The sequence below is a fragment of the Myotis brandtii genome, unplaced genomic scaffold, assembly GCF_000412655.1.
Source record: "Myotis brandtii unplaced genomic scaffold, ASM41265v1 scaffold601, whole genome shotgun sequence".
Classification (NCBI taxonomy): Eukaryota; Metazoa; Chordata; class Mammalia; order Chiroptera; family Vespertilionidae; genus Myotis; species Myotis brandtii.
Window position 1 is genome coordinate 2,506,091 of NW_005370276.1, and position 16,803 is coordinate 2,522,893.

Here is a 16,803-nt window from a genome sequence, read left to right on the forward strand (position 1 = left end):
CTCCTCCCTTGGTCCTCAATCCTTGTGTGGTCTGAGTCCCGTGTTGTCACTGACCCCATTGCCTGCCCTTCTCCCTTTGGCTCATTCCGCTCCAGTCAAAACAGGGCCGTGGTTGGCAAACTGCGGCTCGCGAGCCACATGCGGCTCTTTGGCCCCTTGAGTGTGGCTCTTCCTAAGCCTTAGGAGTACCCTAATTAAGTTAATAACAACATACCTACCTATATAGTTTAAGTTTAAAAAATTTGGCTCTCAAAAGAAATTTCAATTGTTGTGCTGTTGATATTTGGCTCTGTTGACTAATGAGTTTGCCGACCACTGCCCTAGGGCATCCTGGGGTGCCTCAGGCCATCTCGCCTGTGCGTTCACTCTGTCGGGGACTCACTGCCGGCTCCCAAGTAGCTACATGATGGATCCACCACATCCTTCAAGATCTTGTTCAGATGTCCTCTTCACCTGGAGTCTTGTAATGGTCTCACCTAGCACTGTAGCTTCAGGGGGAGAGACCCAATCACTCCCTATCCCTCCTCCTCTTGCTGTCCTCCACAGCACTTACTGCCACCTGACAAGCTACTTACTTTAAGTTCTTATTTTTCTTTTCTTTTTAAATATATTTTTATTGATTTCAGAGAGGAAGGGAGAGGGAGAGAGAGGTAGAAACATCAAGGATGAGAGAATCACTGATTGGCTGCCTCCAGCATGTCCCGCAACCCAGGCATATGTCCTTGACCAGAATCAAACCTGGGACCCTTCAGTCTGCAGGCCAACGCTCTATCCACTGAGCCAAACTGGCTAGGGCTTAAGTTCTTATTTTTCTACTTGTTCCACCCATTGGAACAAGACCCTCTGTGCGAAACAGTTTTTCTCTTTTGTGGATGCTGGGTCCTCAAGGGCCGAATAGTTTCTGGCTCAGCGTCAATGCTCGCTGGGTCCTTCTTGAATGAATGCAACGAGCAAAGATGATCGTGCCGAGAAATTGTATTATAAGGACAACTACTCAAATGTACGTCAATGTGAAATAAATCACATGAATCCTAATGGTGCCATAGTGTGAAGTATTACACAACAGTATCAATGAAGAAGAAATAATGCAACTGCAAGTCAGAGGAAAATGTTCAGGATATATGATTGAGTAAATAAAATTTAACATAAGAGAATACTTACTACGGTCATTGTTTGTTACAAATACACAGTATGTGTAGAAATCTATGTGTAATATGAGACAGAAGAGTAAGAGATAACAGCAAGCATTTCCTGAGTGAAGTTGGGGAAAACCTTCCCTTTTTAATTCATACCCTTATGTAAGGGTTGGTTTTTTGGTTCAGACTCAAAGACACGTCTAGGATTCAGCCTGGAAAACTTCCCCCCGGCTGCTTAGAGTGAGAGTGTAGGGTCCAGGCCACCCCTGAGAGGGGGTCGGGGGTGAAGGCCAGAAAATGGACCACAGAGGTGACCCCAGGGTGAATTCCAGTTCTGAGCTGTGCAGGTCCTTGACTCCGGCTCCTGCCCCTCAGGGCCAGCACCTGGTAGCTGCCACTAGGAATGGTGGAGCTAGAAGGTGCTGGGCCAACCCTGGACTTGCCTTTACCTGTCCTGGTTGGTGAGGACGGGTGTAGAATTCGGGCCAAGTGATGCGGGTAGAGGTAGAATGCGGGCTGAGCAGTCACGGTGGAGGTAGAGTGTGGCTGCCGTAGGGCAGGTGGAGGTTGAGTGCGGGCCTGTTGCTTTAGCTGCTTGAGGCGTTTTAGATAAGAACAGATGCGGGTAGGGTGTCTCTGAGGTGAGTGCACCTGCCCACTAGGACCCTGAGGGTTGGGGCAGGGTGGGGAGGGGACAGGGGACTGGTGTGTTATAAAAGAGCCAGCCTGCACAAAAGTGGACACGGTTGGCTAGGCTCCCACCACAGCCCGAGCCCAGCTGCAGGTGGGGCGGAGTCTCCGGTGGGGCGGGGCAGGTGAGCCTGGGTGGGCAGCTGACTCCTGCTCCTACAGAGAGAGGCGTAGAAGCCGGAACTCCTGGTCGTCACAGATAGGTGAGGGGCTGGAGGTCGGGAATTTTTTTTTTTCTTTTATCTTTCCGCCTAAAAGGAATTTGAGATGCTGAGTTATGGATGTGGAGGGATGGAAAGCCAGAACCCCCGGGGTTCCAAGTGCAAGGGTGTGTGGGGCCTGGACATCGGAGTGTGAGGAAGGGGATGTCTTTTTGCACTGCGCTCCTGGTCTGAGGGAGGACGTGGGCACAGACTGGGAATCCTGGGTCTGAGGAGGGAAGGGGTTAAGGACCAGGGGTGCTGACCCATGAGCAGTGGGTGCTCCCAGAACTCCGTCTTTCCAGCCCCAGCACAGGAGGCCCTTTCTCTGCGTGGCAGCCACAGAGGCTCAGACAGGACACATGGCAGGTCCCCGGCTCCAGCCCCTGCTGCTCCTACTGCTGTCCTTCGCCCTGGGATCTGCTGGACAAGAAGGTGAGGACCAGCCTGGGCGACCTGACCTTGCCCTGGGCCTCACAGTCCCCCACCTCCCCTCTCCAGGCCCCCTCTCTCCAAGGAGCCCCTGAGTCAGGACCCTCCCCTGCAGCAGCCTCCTCCCATGGAGACACGGCCCCTGGGCTGTGGCCCCTTTCTTCCTGCTCCCTCCTGACTCCTGGGCTCTGGGTGCACTCCAGGCTGCTTCCCGCCCTCAGTGTCTCTCTCATCAGACGCTGGGGCTGCCTCCAGACCAGCTGCTGCCCTGGGCTTCTGAGCCGGCTCCCTCCGTCTCTCTCCATCTCCATCTGCAGCTGTCTCTGCCCTGGGCTCCGGGTCTGCCTCTGCCCTTCTCCACGCCTCTCTGTCTGTCTGTCTGTCTCTCTCCATCACTGTCTCTGGGCATCCATCTACTGTGGCCTCAGCCTTCCCCTGAGGCCTCCTACCCACGCTTCCTCCTTGTCTCCATCCAGCCCACGGCAACGGGGAAAGGATTGTTAATGGAGCGCCGTGCTCAAGAGGCTCCCACCCCTGGCAGGTGGCCCTGATGCGCGGCAGGGACACGCAGTGCACAGGGGTGCTGATCCACGCGCAGTGGGTGCTCACCGTGGGCCACTGCCGACAACTGTAGGTGCCCTGGGAGCCCGGGGATCACGTCTCTCCTTCCGCGTCTCTGTTCCTGCTTCTCTCTCGGTCTGTGTCTCCCCCTCTTCCTGGGCCCCTGCCCCTCTGCCGGTGTCTCCCCCCACCACCACCACACTCCAGGTCTCTGTCCCTCTTTTACATTGGGTCCCTCTCTACCTCTCTCTGTGGGTCCCTATCTTCCTAGGGCTGCCCCCCTCCACGACCCCCCCCCACCCCCAGTCACCGCGTGTCTCTCTGTGGTCGCAGTGCCTACAACGTGCAAATGGGCAGCGATGTGTTGAATGACCCCAACGCCCAGGTGATCAGGGCTACGGAGTCCTTCGTCTACCCCCAGTTTGACGACGCCAAGAAAGTGCATGACATCATGCTTGTGAAGCTGAGACGCCCGGCCACGCTGTCGGCCACCGTGAGGACACTCGCCATTTCTTCCAAATGCACGAGCCCTGGGACCACGTGCTTGGTTTCCGGCTGGGGCAGCACCACCGGCAGCCCTTTTGGTGAGATGACCCCGGGGGCCCCGCAGCCCAGGCTTCAGCGTTCTCTTCCCTCAGACACAGGAGGCCTCTTGTCCCTCCTCCCAGAGACCAAGGCGTCTAGACCCCCAGCCCTGTCCTGAGTCATGTCCAGGAACCTGGAATCCAGCCCCCCTCCTACCTGAGACACAGTCCACCAGGCTTCAAGCCCTCTCCTTCTCAGAACCGGAGCCCCCACGCCCTGGCTCCCTCCTCCCTCAGATCCCGGAGCCCAGGCTTCTGGGGCCTCCTCCCCTCGATCCGGAAGCCGCACGACCCCCAGGTTTCCACCCCATCCCCGCAGGCGTCCAGGATCTTAGTGACCTCCTCACTCAGACCACAGACTTCTGTCCCGCAGCTGGGTCTCCAGAGGCCTAGGCGTGTCCAGGTTCTAGCCCGTCCTCCCTCAGACATGGGAGTACTGGCCCCAGGGGCCTCCGCCTGCAGACCCAAGTCTCCAGGCCCTCCGGCTGCCTCCTCCATCTGACACGAGAGCCCAGCCCCCCAGCCCCCTTCATTCCTCAGACCAAGGGCCCTGACACCCAGCACACTCCTCCCTCAAAGCCAGGACTGTCGACCCCTCTTCCTCTTCTTCTTCAGACCCAGGAGTTCCAGACGCAAGGCCCTTCCTCCCTCGGACCTCGAGTCAGAGGACTGGGTCCTTTTCACGGCCCTGGCATTGAGCCCCTCCGGTCCCCCTCTCTCAGGATCCCGTTAGCACAGTGGTTCTCAACCTTCTGGCCCTTTAAATACAGCTCCTCACGTTGTGACCCAACCATAAAATTATTTTCGTTGCTACTTCATAACTGTCATGTTGCTACTGTTATGAATTGTAATGTAAATATCTGATATGCAGGATGGTCTTAGGCGACCCCTGGGAAAGGGTTGTTCGACCGCCAAAGGGGTCGCGACCCACAGGTTGAGAACCGCTGTGTTAGCAGGTGTGGGCTTGCAGACCAGGCCTCCGACTGTCCCCTCTCCTCCTCCAGAGACCTATCCATCGGAGCTCATGTGCACAAATGTCACCATCATCCGCCTGGAGGACTGCCGGAGGCACTTCCTGTACCTGAAGAGGCATTACATGGTCTGCGGTGGCACCCACACCAGCAACACCAACGCCTACCTGGTGAGAGCCAGCCCCGCCCCTGCCCTGGTCCTGCTTCCTCTCAGCACAGGGCCCGTCTTCCCCACCATCCAGAATCCCCACCACAGGCTGACCCTGGTGCTGGGTTCCCCCTCGCACCCCCACACGCCCCACATTTCTTCTTTTTTTTAAAAATATATTTTTTATTGATTTTCCACAGAGAGAAAGGGAGAGAGATAGAGAGTCAGAAACATCGATGAGAGAGAAACATCGACCAGCTGCCTCCTGCACACCTCCCACTGGGGATGTGCCCGCAACCAAGGTACATGCCCTTGACCGGAATCGAACCTGGGACCTTTCAGTCCACAGACCGACGCTCTATCCACTGAGCCAAACCAGTCTTGGCCATTTCTTCTTCTTTAAAAAAAAAAATATTTTTCTGCCCTGACCGGTCTGGCTCAGTGGATAGAGCATCGGCCTGGGGACTGAAGGGTCCCAGGTTTGATTCCGGTCAAGGGCATGTACCTTGGTTGCAGGCACATCCCCAGTAGGAGATGTGCAGGAGGCAGCTGGTCGATGTCTCTCTCTCATCGATGTTTCTAACTCTCTATCCCTCTCCTTTCCTCTCTGTAAAAAAATCAATAAAATATAAATATGTTTAAAAATATATTTTTTTTCTTGATTTCAGAGAGGAAGGGAGAGGGAGAGAGAGATAGAAACATCAATGATGAGAGAGAATCATAGATTGCCTGCCTCCTGCACGCCCCACCCTGGGACTGAGCCTGCAACCCGGGTATGTGCCCTGACCGGGAATCGAACTGGTGACCTCAACTGCTATGCTCAACTGCTGAGCCACACCTGGCCGGGCACACCCCACTTTTCTGACCCTCTCTACTCAGTCCTCCGCCCGGGTCAGCGTGGGAGCCCCTGGAAGCTGGGGGTGGGCACACAGTCCAAGGGAAGGAGCTGGAGTAAAAATAACATGGGGCTGGGACTCGGGGAAGGGGAGTGAGGCACCGGCTACACACACAGACTTTCAGGGGGCGCCAAGTGCTCAGTGACCGACATAAATTATGTTCTAATGACATGGTTAAAAGTAGAATCTATTAAACAAAATCCATGATCAACAGAATATCAGAAATTTCAGCAGAAAGCAATCTGTTTTGACTGGATTTTCCCATCGCTTCTGGCTCTAATCTGGTCCAGCACAGCAAGGCACGAACCCTGTGTTTGTCTGAAGTTGGGATAACCTGTTGGTCATGGATTTTTCATACGCATTTTGATATTTAAGGGATTGCATTAAAATACTCATTGCAAACCCTGAGTTGCCCGCCCCCCCTCAAGCAAATAGCTTGATTGTTATCTTTGTACCTGGCCCTGGTTCCAGGAAAAGGAGCCCCCCTCCTCTTTGTTCCCCCTTCCCCATCTCTGTATCCTCCTCTCTGCCTCTGAGAATCACCTCCCCTCATCTCTCTTTACACCTCATTTTCTTTCTCTCTCTCTCTCTGTCTCTCCCCCCTCCCTCTCCCTCTCTCTTATTTTCTCTGCCTCTGTCACTCTTATTTTCTCCATCTCTGCCTCTTTCTGCATCCACAACATTTCTGCGTCTCTGCCCCCTTCCTTCTTCCCTTTCTTCTCTCTATGCTTGTCTCTACCCCTCTCTGTTTCTCTCCCCATCCCCAATCTCTTTGCTCACATCTGCACTCTCAGCTTTCAGCAACAGGGGGATGGAGTGTGTTAAAAGAGGGGTGTGGCCCTGGCCGGGTGCCTCAGCTGGTCAGAGCGTTTTTTTTTCTGCTCACCAAAAGGTTGTGAGTTCCATCCATCCCCAGTCAGAGCACTCATGGGAGGCAAACAATCGATGTTTTTCTCTCACATCCATGGTTCTCTCTCTCCCTTCCTCTCTCTCTAAAATCAGTACAAACATATTCTCGGATGAGGATTGGAGGGAGAGACAGACAGACAGACACACACACACACACACACACACACACACACACACACACACACACAGAGGTGATGGTACAGGACTGTGTGTCCTAAAGAATAGTAAGGGCGTTCCCCCTTGCCCCACAGTGAGGCCTGATTCATGAATGTGCAAGATGTTCTGGGACACAGAGCCCCGCCCCACACCCGGGACAATCCCACCCTGCCCTAACGCACTCACTCCCCTTGCTGCCTTGAAATTCATTCATTTGAATATGGGAGTCGGCATTTTCGTTTTGCACTGGACCCTGTGAATTAGATCACTGTCCCTGGCCCTGGTTTCCAGGACTACCCTTCCCCCCACTCCTGGGTAAGGGAGTGTATAGGTTCCCTGGAGACAATGCTCCCTCTCCCACTGGCTTGGCAAAGAGTCTTTGAGGATGGAAAATAGATGAAGCTCGCTCTTCTGGGAAGCACCGCCCCCTCCCTGTGATTGGTCCCCTTGGCTGGGGCTCAAGTCAATGTCTTCAGAAAACTTGGCTGGTCCTCTGCATGACCACCTTCATTCCTGCTCTCCCATTGGTCCACAGAGACAAGGAGTCTCCTCCCATTGGTCAGGGTGAAAGACTGTGGTCTGACAGGACCAAGACCCCATCACCATGGGGTGTAGGAGATCTAGGTGCTGGTTGCTCTGAAGCCAAAACTAATCTGCTCTCTCTCTCCCATCCAGGGTGACTCAGGGGGACCACTGGTGTGCAACGGCGCCCTGCGAGGCCTAGTGTCCCGGGGACCTTCGACTCCATCCCTGAACCCGGTTGTCTTCACTGCAATATGCAGATACACCCAATGGATAGAGGACACCATGAGAAGATATTCCTAATCTCTCATACTCCCATCTCTTGTTTCCTATGCCCTGAACAGGAAACTCACAGAAATAAAGCATCAATGATATAATATCATATTGGACTTTAGCATTTTTCTTTCTTTCTTTTTTAAAATGAATTTATTGGGAGTGACATTGGTTCACGAAACCATACAGCAGTGGTCCTCAACCTTCCTAATGCCGCGACCCTTTAATACAGTTCCTCATGTGGTGGTTACCCCCAACCATAAAATTATTTTCGTTGCTACTTCATCACTGTAATTTTGCTACTGTTATGAACCGTCATGTAAATATCTGATATGCAGGATGTCTTTTCATTGTTACAAATTGAACATAATTAAAGCATTGTGATTAATCACAAAAACAATATGTAATTATATATGTGTTTGCTGATGGTCTTAGGCGACCCCTGTGAAAGGGTCATTCGACCCCCCAAAGGGGTCGCGACCCACAGGTTGAGAACCGCTGCCCCACAGGTTTCAAGTATACAACTCAATAAAACATCATCTACACACTGCGTTGTGAGCCCATGGCTCCAAGCAAAGTCTCTTTCCGTCCAATTCCCCACCCCTGCCCACCTCCACGTACCCGCAACCCCCTACCCCCTGGCTATCTCCACACGGCTATGTCTATGTGTTATGTATATACGTGTTTTTTTGTTAAGACCTTCAACTTTTTTCATCCAGTCCTTCAACTCCCCTCCCCTCTGACAGCTGTCAGTCTCTTCCATGCCTCTGTTTCTAGTCTGCTCATCAGTTTATTTTGTTCATTAGATTCCAAGATAAGTGAGATCACATGGTCTTTGTCTTTCTCTGATTGGCTTATTTCACATAGCATCCAGGCCCATCCATGCTGTTGCAAAAGATAAAATCGACCCTCCCCTTTTTACGGCTGTGTAGTATTCCATTCTGTAAATGTACCACAGCTTTTTTATCCACTCATCTGCTGATGGGCACTTGGGGTGTTTCCAGATCTTTGCTAGTGTGGATCATGCTGCCATGGTCATAGTGGTGCATCTATTCTTCCGGAATAGTGTTTTGGGATTCTCAGGATCTAGTCCCAGAAGTGGGATTGCTTGGTGAAAAGGCAGTTCCATTTTTAATTTTTTGAGGGGACTCCATAACGTTTTCCACAGTGGCCGCCCCAGTCTGCATTCCCACCAACAGTGCACTAGGTTCCCTTTCTCCACATCCTGGCCAGCACTTGCTGTTTGTTGATTTATTGATGGCAGCCATTCTGGGAGGTGTGCGGTGATATCTCATTGTGTGTGTTTTTTTAAATATTTTTTTTATTGATTTTTTACAGAGAGGAAGGGAGAGAGATAGTTAGAAACATTGGCCACCCCAGTCTGCATTCCCACCAACAGTGCACTAGGTTCCCTTTCTCCACATCCTGGCCCGCACTTGCTGTTTGTTGATTTATTGATGGCAGCCATTCTGGGAGGTGTGCGGTGATATCTCATTGTGTGTGTTTTTTTAAATATTTTTTTTATTGATTTTTTACAGAGAGGAAGGGAGAGAGATAGTTAGAAACATCGATGAGAGAGAAACATCGACCAGCTGCCTCCTGCACATCTCCTATTGGGGATGTGCCCGCAACCCAGCTACATGCCCTTGACCGGAATCGAACCCGGGACCTTTCAGTCCGCAGGCCAACGCTCTATCCACTGAGCCACACCGGTTTCGGCTCATTGTGGTTTTAAGTAGCACCTCTCTGATGATTAATGACATTGAGTATTTTTTCATGTCTAAGGTCATCTGCATATCCTCTTTGGAGAAATGTCTATTCAGGTCCTTTGTCCATTTTTCAATTGGGTTGGTTGTCCTCCTGGTGTTGAGTTGTATAACTTGCTTATATATCTTGGAAATTAACCCCTTATCAGATGTGCCGTTGGCACATATGTTCTCGCATTCAGTGGATTCCCTTTTCATTTTGTTGATGGTTTCTTTTGCTGTGCAGAAGCTTTTTAGTTTGATGTAGTCCCATTTGTTTCTTTTTTCCTTAGTTTCCTTTGCCCAAGGAGATATATCGGGAAAAATATTGCTATGAGAAATGTCTGTGATTTTACCGCCTATGGTTTCTTCTAGGATTTTTATGATTTCCCGACTTACATTTAAGTATTTTTTATCCATTTTGAGTTTATTCTTGTGAGTGGTGTAAGCTGGTGGTCTAATTTATTATTTTTTGCATGTACCTGTCCGATTTTCCAACACCAGTATTGAAGAGACTATTTTTGCTCCATTGTTTGCTCTTGCCTCCTTTGTCAGATATTATTTGACCATTGACTTTAGCATTTTTTCAAAGTCATATTAACTATCAACAATGTGCCAGTTGTGTAAACAAATCAATATGCAAAAACCCACAACCCAAACACAAAACACAAAACCCTCAGTGCCGGTAAAGATGCAGTGAGACCACAGCCTTCTCCCCCGGAACTGTGAATTGCTACAATTTTTATGGAAGGCAGTTGAGCAAGTTGAATAAAAAAAAACATATCCATCACTTTTGACCTAGTAATAATAGTAAATCCAAAATGTAAGCAAGGGTTGAATTCACTACACATTGTCGTAGCAAAGTAGTGGGAACTCTGAACTTGTCCCAAAGTATTGGATTGTTTATGTAAACCGTAAACCAATTTAGGACAGGATACTGATAAACGTCTTCTGGAAATAATGATACGGACTTGTTAGTCATGCCATAAGGTTCAGGCTATCTGACGTTGACTGAAAATAAAAACACACAAATGTGTAGATGCCCGTTGCCCTTGCCGAGTGAAATGAACTAGTCACAGAGTTAAGAGGATGGACCGAACTGCATCTCCTTCCTTCCATTTCCCTCTCTGTGCCCAGGCACTTTTATAACCTGAAAAACACAGGTGGGAACTGCTGAAGGTCTAAGGTTGGAAAAAGGAGGCCTTAAGAGAGAAAGAGAGAGAAAAGGAAAGTGTATCTGACCTTGAACCCTCACCCTGCCTCTTGACCTCACTTGTCCAGTAATGTGTTTCTCACATTCTCCAGGCCATTTGTAAAATTGGAGAGAAAGAGAGAGAGAGGGAGGGATGGAGACATGGAGGAGGAGGAGGTGGTGGAGGAGAAGAAGGGGAAGGGGAAGGGGAAGAAGGAGGAAGAGGAGGAGGAAAAGGAGAAGGAGGAGGAGGAGAAGGAGGAGGAGGAGGAGGAGGAGGAGGAGGAGGAGGAGGAGGAGGAGGAGGAGGAGGAGGAGGAGGAGGAGGAGGAGGAGGAGGAGGAGGAGGAGGAGGAGGAGGAGGAGGAGGAGGAGGAGGAGGAGGAGGAGGAGGAGGAGGAGGAGGAGGAGGAGGAGGAGGAGGAGGAGGAGGAGGAGGAGGAGGAGGAGAAAGAGAAGAAGGAGGAGAAGAAGAAGGAGGAGGAGGAGGAGAAGAAGAAGGAGGAGGAGGAGGAGGAGGATGAGGAGGAGAAGGAGAAGGAGGAAAAAGAGGAAGAAGAGGAAGAAGAAGAAAGAAAGGAATACGGGAGGAAGGAGAGAAATGCCTACTTCATAAGTGTGCAAAGGGATGTGATAGTGTTTCTGAGCATTTCCCCAAGGACAACAGCAGAGAGGGAGGAGGTTTTCAGGAAGGATAGGCCGGCCGGTGTAAAGAGGACACCAAGGCCCTACGATGGCCTGTGGCAAGTGAGCTTCCAGGCTCTGGGGTGGGAGAGGCAGATGCGGTGGAAACCCAGATAGACGGGCACCTGCTCTCCAGGATTTGGGGCAGTGGCCTCTGAAAGGGAGGAGAGAAAAGGAGGAGGCCCCTGTGACTCGGAGCCTGGGAAGGTCCCAGACACCTGGCATCCTGGGCTCCCTGGGCAATCACACCTCACACCCTGGATCTTCTCCCGGTTCGGACTCACCCCTCGCAATCATCTTTCCAGTTTATCTCCCAGAATTCCCCTCTGGCCAACATTTTCTAGATCCTTCCTATCCTCATCTTTTCTCCCTCTTGAGTCTCCTTTGGTCCCCCATACCCCATCTTTCCTGGTATTGCAGAAATTTTGCACCCACCAATACCCTGCACCAACCAACACTCCACCCCCCCAAAAACAGATACTCTGGAGTACAAAATTTCAGGCCCTGGCCACTTCTCCTTTGGTCCTATAAGTATTAGCCTTCAGGAATCCACCACCCATGTTTTCCTTCAGAAGTAGGCTTTTGTGCGCCCAGGCCCTGAATCCTCAGTCCATGAAGTCCAGGCCTCCAACCCCCTTTTTTTCCCTCCAACCCTGGAGTTCAAGCTCCCCAACCCCCTCATTTCTCAGACCCTGGAGTCTAGACCCCAAGAGCGTCTGTCTCAGATTTAAATGTCTGGGCTCCCAGCCTTCTCCTCCCTCAGACCCAGCAGTTCAAACCCCTAGCTCCCTCATGTCTCAGATCCAGGAGCCTGGACCCCAAGACCCACCTCCCTCAGTTCCAGAACCCCGAGTTTCAACATACTCCTCTCCCAAACCCGGGGTTAGTGCCTGCAGCCCCCTCCTCCTTAAAACCCAGGAGTGTGGGCCCACAGCTTCCTCCCAACCCAAGAGTTCTAACTGCAGACCAATTCCCTTCTAACAGGGCGTCTGGTCCCCAAGGCACAGTTGACTCACATCAGGAGTTTAAGCCCCCAGACCCTTCACGCACAAATCCAGAAGTCTGGGCACCAACCTCCCTCCACCCTCAAATCTAGGGATCTGAACCTGAAAGCCCCCTATCCCTCAGGCTCAGGAGTCCAGCACTCCCCCACCTTCATCCTGCCTCGGGATCAGATACAAGTTGAAGGAATGTGTGGGGTTTGGGGGCACCCACCCAATGAGGCTCTGCCACCTTCACCTCTCTCCAGCACGCCACCTCGAATCGACATCTAATCTGAAAGTTTTCAAAGTAGGAAAACATGGCAGTTGCACTAACTCTGGCTGGAGGCGTCTGGCCTTGCCTCTCAGCTCCTCTGTACACGTCTGGAGGTGGAATTCTTGGCAATGATGTCAGCTAGTCCTCTTGCTGAATTTTTTTAAAAAGTAAAGCTCCGATAGCACTTGGATACAAAGCAAAATGGATCGATGCATGTTTCTTTTACAGGCGATGCAGGGCAGTTAATATCTCACCCGGACATTTTAGTGAGGTTATGTGAGGCATGTTGGGGTCATTTCCTCCCAGTATCAACATATTGGATCGAAAGACCTTAAAAAAATATATATCATCTTGACGTTTAAAGTATGTTATTCTTCCAGAAGCACAAACACAATGGACAGGGCTTGCTCGAGGTAAAGGTTAACCTATTATATAGGGCTGAGGACGTGACTTCCTGCAATGACCCACTCAATTAGGAATTTTTACAATCAGAACAGCCCCTTGTGGTTACTTTGTGTTCCCGAGCTTGTGGGAGTCAGGTGGTCCCATTCTTGTTCATGTTTCTTCTAATCTCATCGCACTCTCGAGTCTTTCATCCAACCTTCCTCATCTATACTAATAAAAGGGTAATATGCTAATTAGACCTTCCGGACGTCCTTCCGGAAAAAGCCATGGTGGCGGGGCCAAGGCAGAGGCGGTTAGGGGCAATCAGGCCAGGAGGGGAGGGCAGTTGGGGAAAAACAAGAAGGCTGGCGGGGGGGGGCAGTTGGGGGTGAGCAGGCCGGCAGGCAGAGTGGTTAGGGGCAATCAGGCAGGCAGGCAAGCAGGCAGGTGAGCGGTTAGGAGCCAGAGATCCTGGATTGCGAGAGGGATGTCCTAGATTAGAGAGGGTGCAGGCTGGGCTGAGGGACGTCCTCCCCTCCCCCGTGCATAAATTTCATGCACTGGGCCACTAGTATTGTATAAGTTCTACAGCCACCGATTCCTTACACACAGAATATTAAGACCCCTCCTCAAATAAAACATACAAGCCAAGTCTCCAAGACCCTGTCCCCTCCGACCAGGAGTCCAGGCCTACCTGCCCCTAGTCCCACAATCAAGGTCCCAGTTCCCTCCTCATTCTGGAGCCAAAAGTCTGGACCTCTACTGCGGTCCTCCCTTTGGGACTTTGGAATCCAGACAGCTCCTTGCTTTGCTTCACAGTGAAGAAATCAGGGGTCAGCAAGAGAGGCGATGGGATTCATCTGGAAGCCGCAAAATCAGGATTTGGGTTGCTGCTTGTTTGACTCTCAGTTCTAGGGAGACCATGGGAAGCTGTGGAAACCCACCTGCTCGTGCATCAAGAAGATCCGTGAAAACCATGGCTCTGTCCCTTCCCTCTGAACAAGTCCCTTCCCATCTCTCAGCCTCACTTTCCTCATCTGGAAAATGGGGATAACTAAGCCATAGATTTTTAAACTCCATAAGGACGTTAGTGATATCTATAGTCTTCATGATGTGTTCCGAGTGGTCAGGGTGGTGATCAATTAATATTTGTTGAATGAGTTTGTTGGATGAGTGAGTGAGGGAATAATTGAACTTATCTCTCCTTCAAAAAGCTCTCGTGGGGCCCTAACCGGTTTGGCTCAGTGGATAGACCGTCGGCCTGTCCCGGGTTCGATTCCGGTCAAGGGACTGTACCTTGGTTGTGGGCACATCCCCAGTAGGGGGCGTGCAGGAGGCAGCTGATCGATGTTTCTCTCTCATCGATGTTTCTAACTCTCTATCCCTCCCCCTTCCTCTCTGTAAAAAAAACACACACACACACAAAAAAACAAAACAAAAAACTCTCATGGGCTCTCTGCTCCTCCTGTTGGATAGGCTGCCCTGTCTTCTGAACAGTGCCAGTCGCAACTCCGAGACAGGATGGGGAAAGTCAGAGTAAATGGATTGAGCCACAGTCGGCACCTGAGCACCAGGTCTGCTTTTAACTCTGGAAAAGTGGTTATTACATCAATGACCCCTTCATTGACCTCAACCACACGGTCTCTAGGTTCCAGTAAGATTCAACCCATGGCAAATTCAAAGGCACAGTCAAGGCTGAGAGCAGAAATCTCATTGGCAGTGGAAAGCCCATGTCCATCTTCCAGGAAGGAGATCCTGCCCACATCGAATGGGGTGCTGCTGGTGCTGAATATGCTGTGAAATGTACTGGTGTCTTCACTACCTTGGAGGCAACTGAGGATCCCTTGAAGCTGGGAGCTAAAGGGGTCACCATCTCTAATGCTTCTGCAGATTTCCTCACCCATGTTGGCGATAAGTGTGAATCGTGAGAAGTCTGACAACTCCCTCAAGATGGTCAGCTATGCCTCCTGCACCACCAACTGCATGACATCCATGGCCCCCAGGGTACCCATGGCAACTTTGACATCATAGAGGGACTCATGACCACAGTCCATGCCATCACTGCCACCCAAAACACGGTGGATGGCCCCTCTGGGAAGCTGTGGCATGATGGCCGAGGGGCCGCCTGAAGCATCATCTGTAGGCGCAGAGCCTTCTGTGGATGCTGCCAAGGCTCTGGGCAAGGTCACTCCTGAGCTGAATGGGAAGGTCATTGGCATGGCCTTCCATGTCCCCATCCCCAAGGTGTCGGTCATGGATCTGCCCTGCCCCCTGGACAAAACTGCCAAATGTGTTGACATCAACAAGGTGGTGAAGCAAGCATTGGAAAGCAACCTCCAGGGCATCCTAAGATAGACTGGGGACCAGGTGGTCTTTTCAGACTTTAACAATGACACACACTCTCTTTGAACTTCAATGCCTGGGCTAGCATTGTCCTCCTGGACCATTTGGTCAAGCTCATTTCCTGGTAAGAGAATGAACTTCCTTACAGAAACAGGATGGTGGATCACAGTGTCCACGTGGCCTCCAGGAGAAAGAGCCCCCTGGCCCACCAGTCCCAGCGAGAGGTGCTCAGCTACTTGGAACTCTTTGTCCCAAATTGATTAATCTGCACACTGAGATTCTCCTGACCTCTAGTTTCCACCCCAGACCCACTGAACAATGGAAGGAGCATAGGGAGCCCTACCTTGTCGTGCACCATCAATAAAGTTTACTAAACTCAGCAAAAAAAAGAAAAAAAAAAAGAAAAAGTTGTTGGTGAAGATTAAATGAGATGTAAGCACATAACTTCTGGCACATAGAGGTGCGAGATAGACGTTCTCTTTCTCAAACCTACTGGTCAAGCCCTAACCGGTTTGGCTCAGTGGATAGAGCGTCGGCCTGCGGACTCAAGGGTCCCAGGTTCGATTCCGGTCAAGGGCATGTACCTTGGTTGCGGGCACATCCCCAGTAGGGGGTTTGCAGGAGGCAGCTGATCAATGTTTCTCTCTCATCTGTTTCTAACTCTCTATCCCTTTTCCTTCCCCTCTGTAAAAAAAAAAATCAAATCTACTGGTCAAATGTTAATAAAAAGATAAATTTCCACTTTCAGTCATTAATTTAACACTTACTTGTAAGGCCCCAGGGGCCGCATGCCGGGGTGTTATCCGCATCTGGAAGGGTTCAGGAATCTGGAAAAGGGGGCTGTGCGTAAATGGATTAAAGAGACTAGACAAGAAATATGAATTTGGAAGGCATTTCGGAGGGCCAGATGGAAACAGTTCTAGGGACTAAACTCCTGGAATCTCCGCACCCAGGGCTTCTTATCCACACATTTTGCCCTCTAGCAAAGCAGATATACATATCAAAGGTAAGGCCTGGTAAACAATGAAGGACCATCAGATTGGAGGAACTGCTCTCGCTGTCTGGCAGCAGGCGCTCAGATGCAGATCTTCAGCCCTGCTGAAGGTGTCCATCAACCTTTTGATGGCCCTCCTGCGTGTAGTATGCTAACTTCTGTTCCTAGCCTCCAGCGGCTGCACTGTGTGAGTTCCTATCCGGATGGAATGGCGTGCTAGCTTGTGAAATTAGGCAGTGAGCAAATGCATATAAAATAAACGTTAGCCGAAACCGGTTTGGCTCAGTGGATAGAGCGTCGGCCTGCGGACTGAAGGGTCCCAGGTTCGATTCCGGTCAGGGGCATGTGCCTGGGTTGCGGGCACATCCCCAGTGGGGCATGTGCGGGAGGCAGCTGATCGATGTTTCTCTCCCATCGATGTTTCTAACTGTCTATCTCTCTCCCTTCCTCTCTGTAAAAAATCAATAAAATACTTAAAAAAAAAAATAAAGAAACAACATTTCTTTAAAAAAAAAACAAACGTTGATGTAGAGTTAAGCGCTGCAATAAAATATTGTGGATGGTAAGAGGATGGGGGAGGGGGGGGTGATAGAAGAGTGGCGTTTTATTCAGAATGGTGAGGAGAAGGTGACATTTGGAAGAAGCAGGATTCAGCAGAGATGGAGAACCTGGTGGTCTGGGAGGAAGAAGATCGAAGAGAGAGGGTCAACCTGTCGCCAAGGGCCC

General features: G+C 50.9%; 1 protein-coding gene and 1 pseudogene across 1 annotated transcript; both read left to right on the forward strand.

Moving 5' to 3' along the window:
• Nucleotides 1–1,891: 1,891 nt before the first annotated feature.
• On the forward strand, nt 1,892–7,576 carry LOC102249777 (kallikrein-7). The gene is made up of 6 exons (XM_005879641.2): nt 1,892–1,920; nt 2,332–2,461; nt 2,935–3,088; nt 3,353–3,603; nt 4,608–4,744; nt 7,359–7,576. Exons 2-6 carry the CDS (start codon nt 2,389–2,391, stop codon nt 7,506–7,508), a joined length of 765 nt encoding a protein of 254 aa, XP_005879703.2. The 5' UTR covers nt 1,892–1,920; nt 2,332–2,388; the 3' UTR covers nt 7,509–7,576.
• Nucleotides 7,577–14,261: 6,685 nt separating this feature from the next.
• Nucleotides 14,262–15,211, forward strand: LOC102250070 (annotated as a pseudogene).
• The last annotated feature ends 1,592 nt before the right edge of the window (nt 15,212–16,803 follow it).

Coding starts and splice junctions, on each gene's coding strand:
- LOC102249777 (XM_005879641.2), top strand. CDS start 2,389: ATGGCAGGTCCCCGGCTCCAGCCCCTGCTGCTCCTACTGCTGTCCTTC. Junction 3,089..3,352: donor GTGGGCCACTGCCGACAACT/GTAGGTGCCCTG, acceptor CTGTGGTCGCAG/TGCCTACAACGTGCAAATGG. Junction 3,604..4,607: donor CACCACCGGCAGCCCTTTTG/GTGAGATGACCC, acceptor CTCCTCCTCCAG/AGACCTATCCATCGGAGCTC.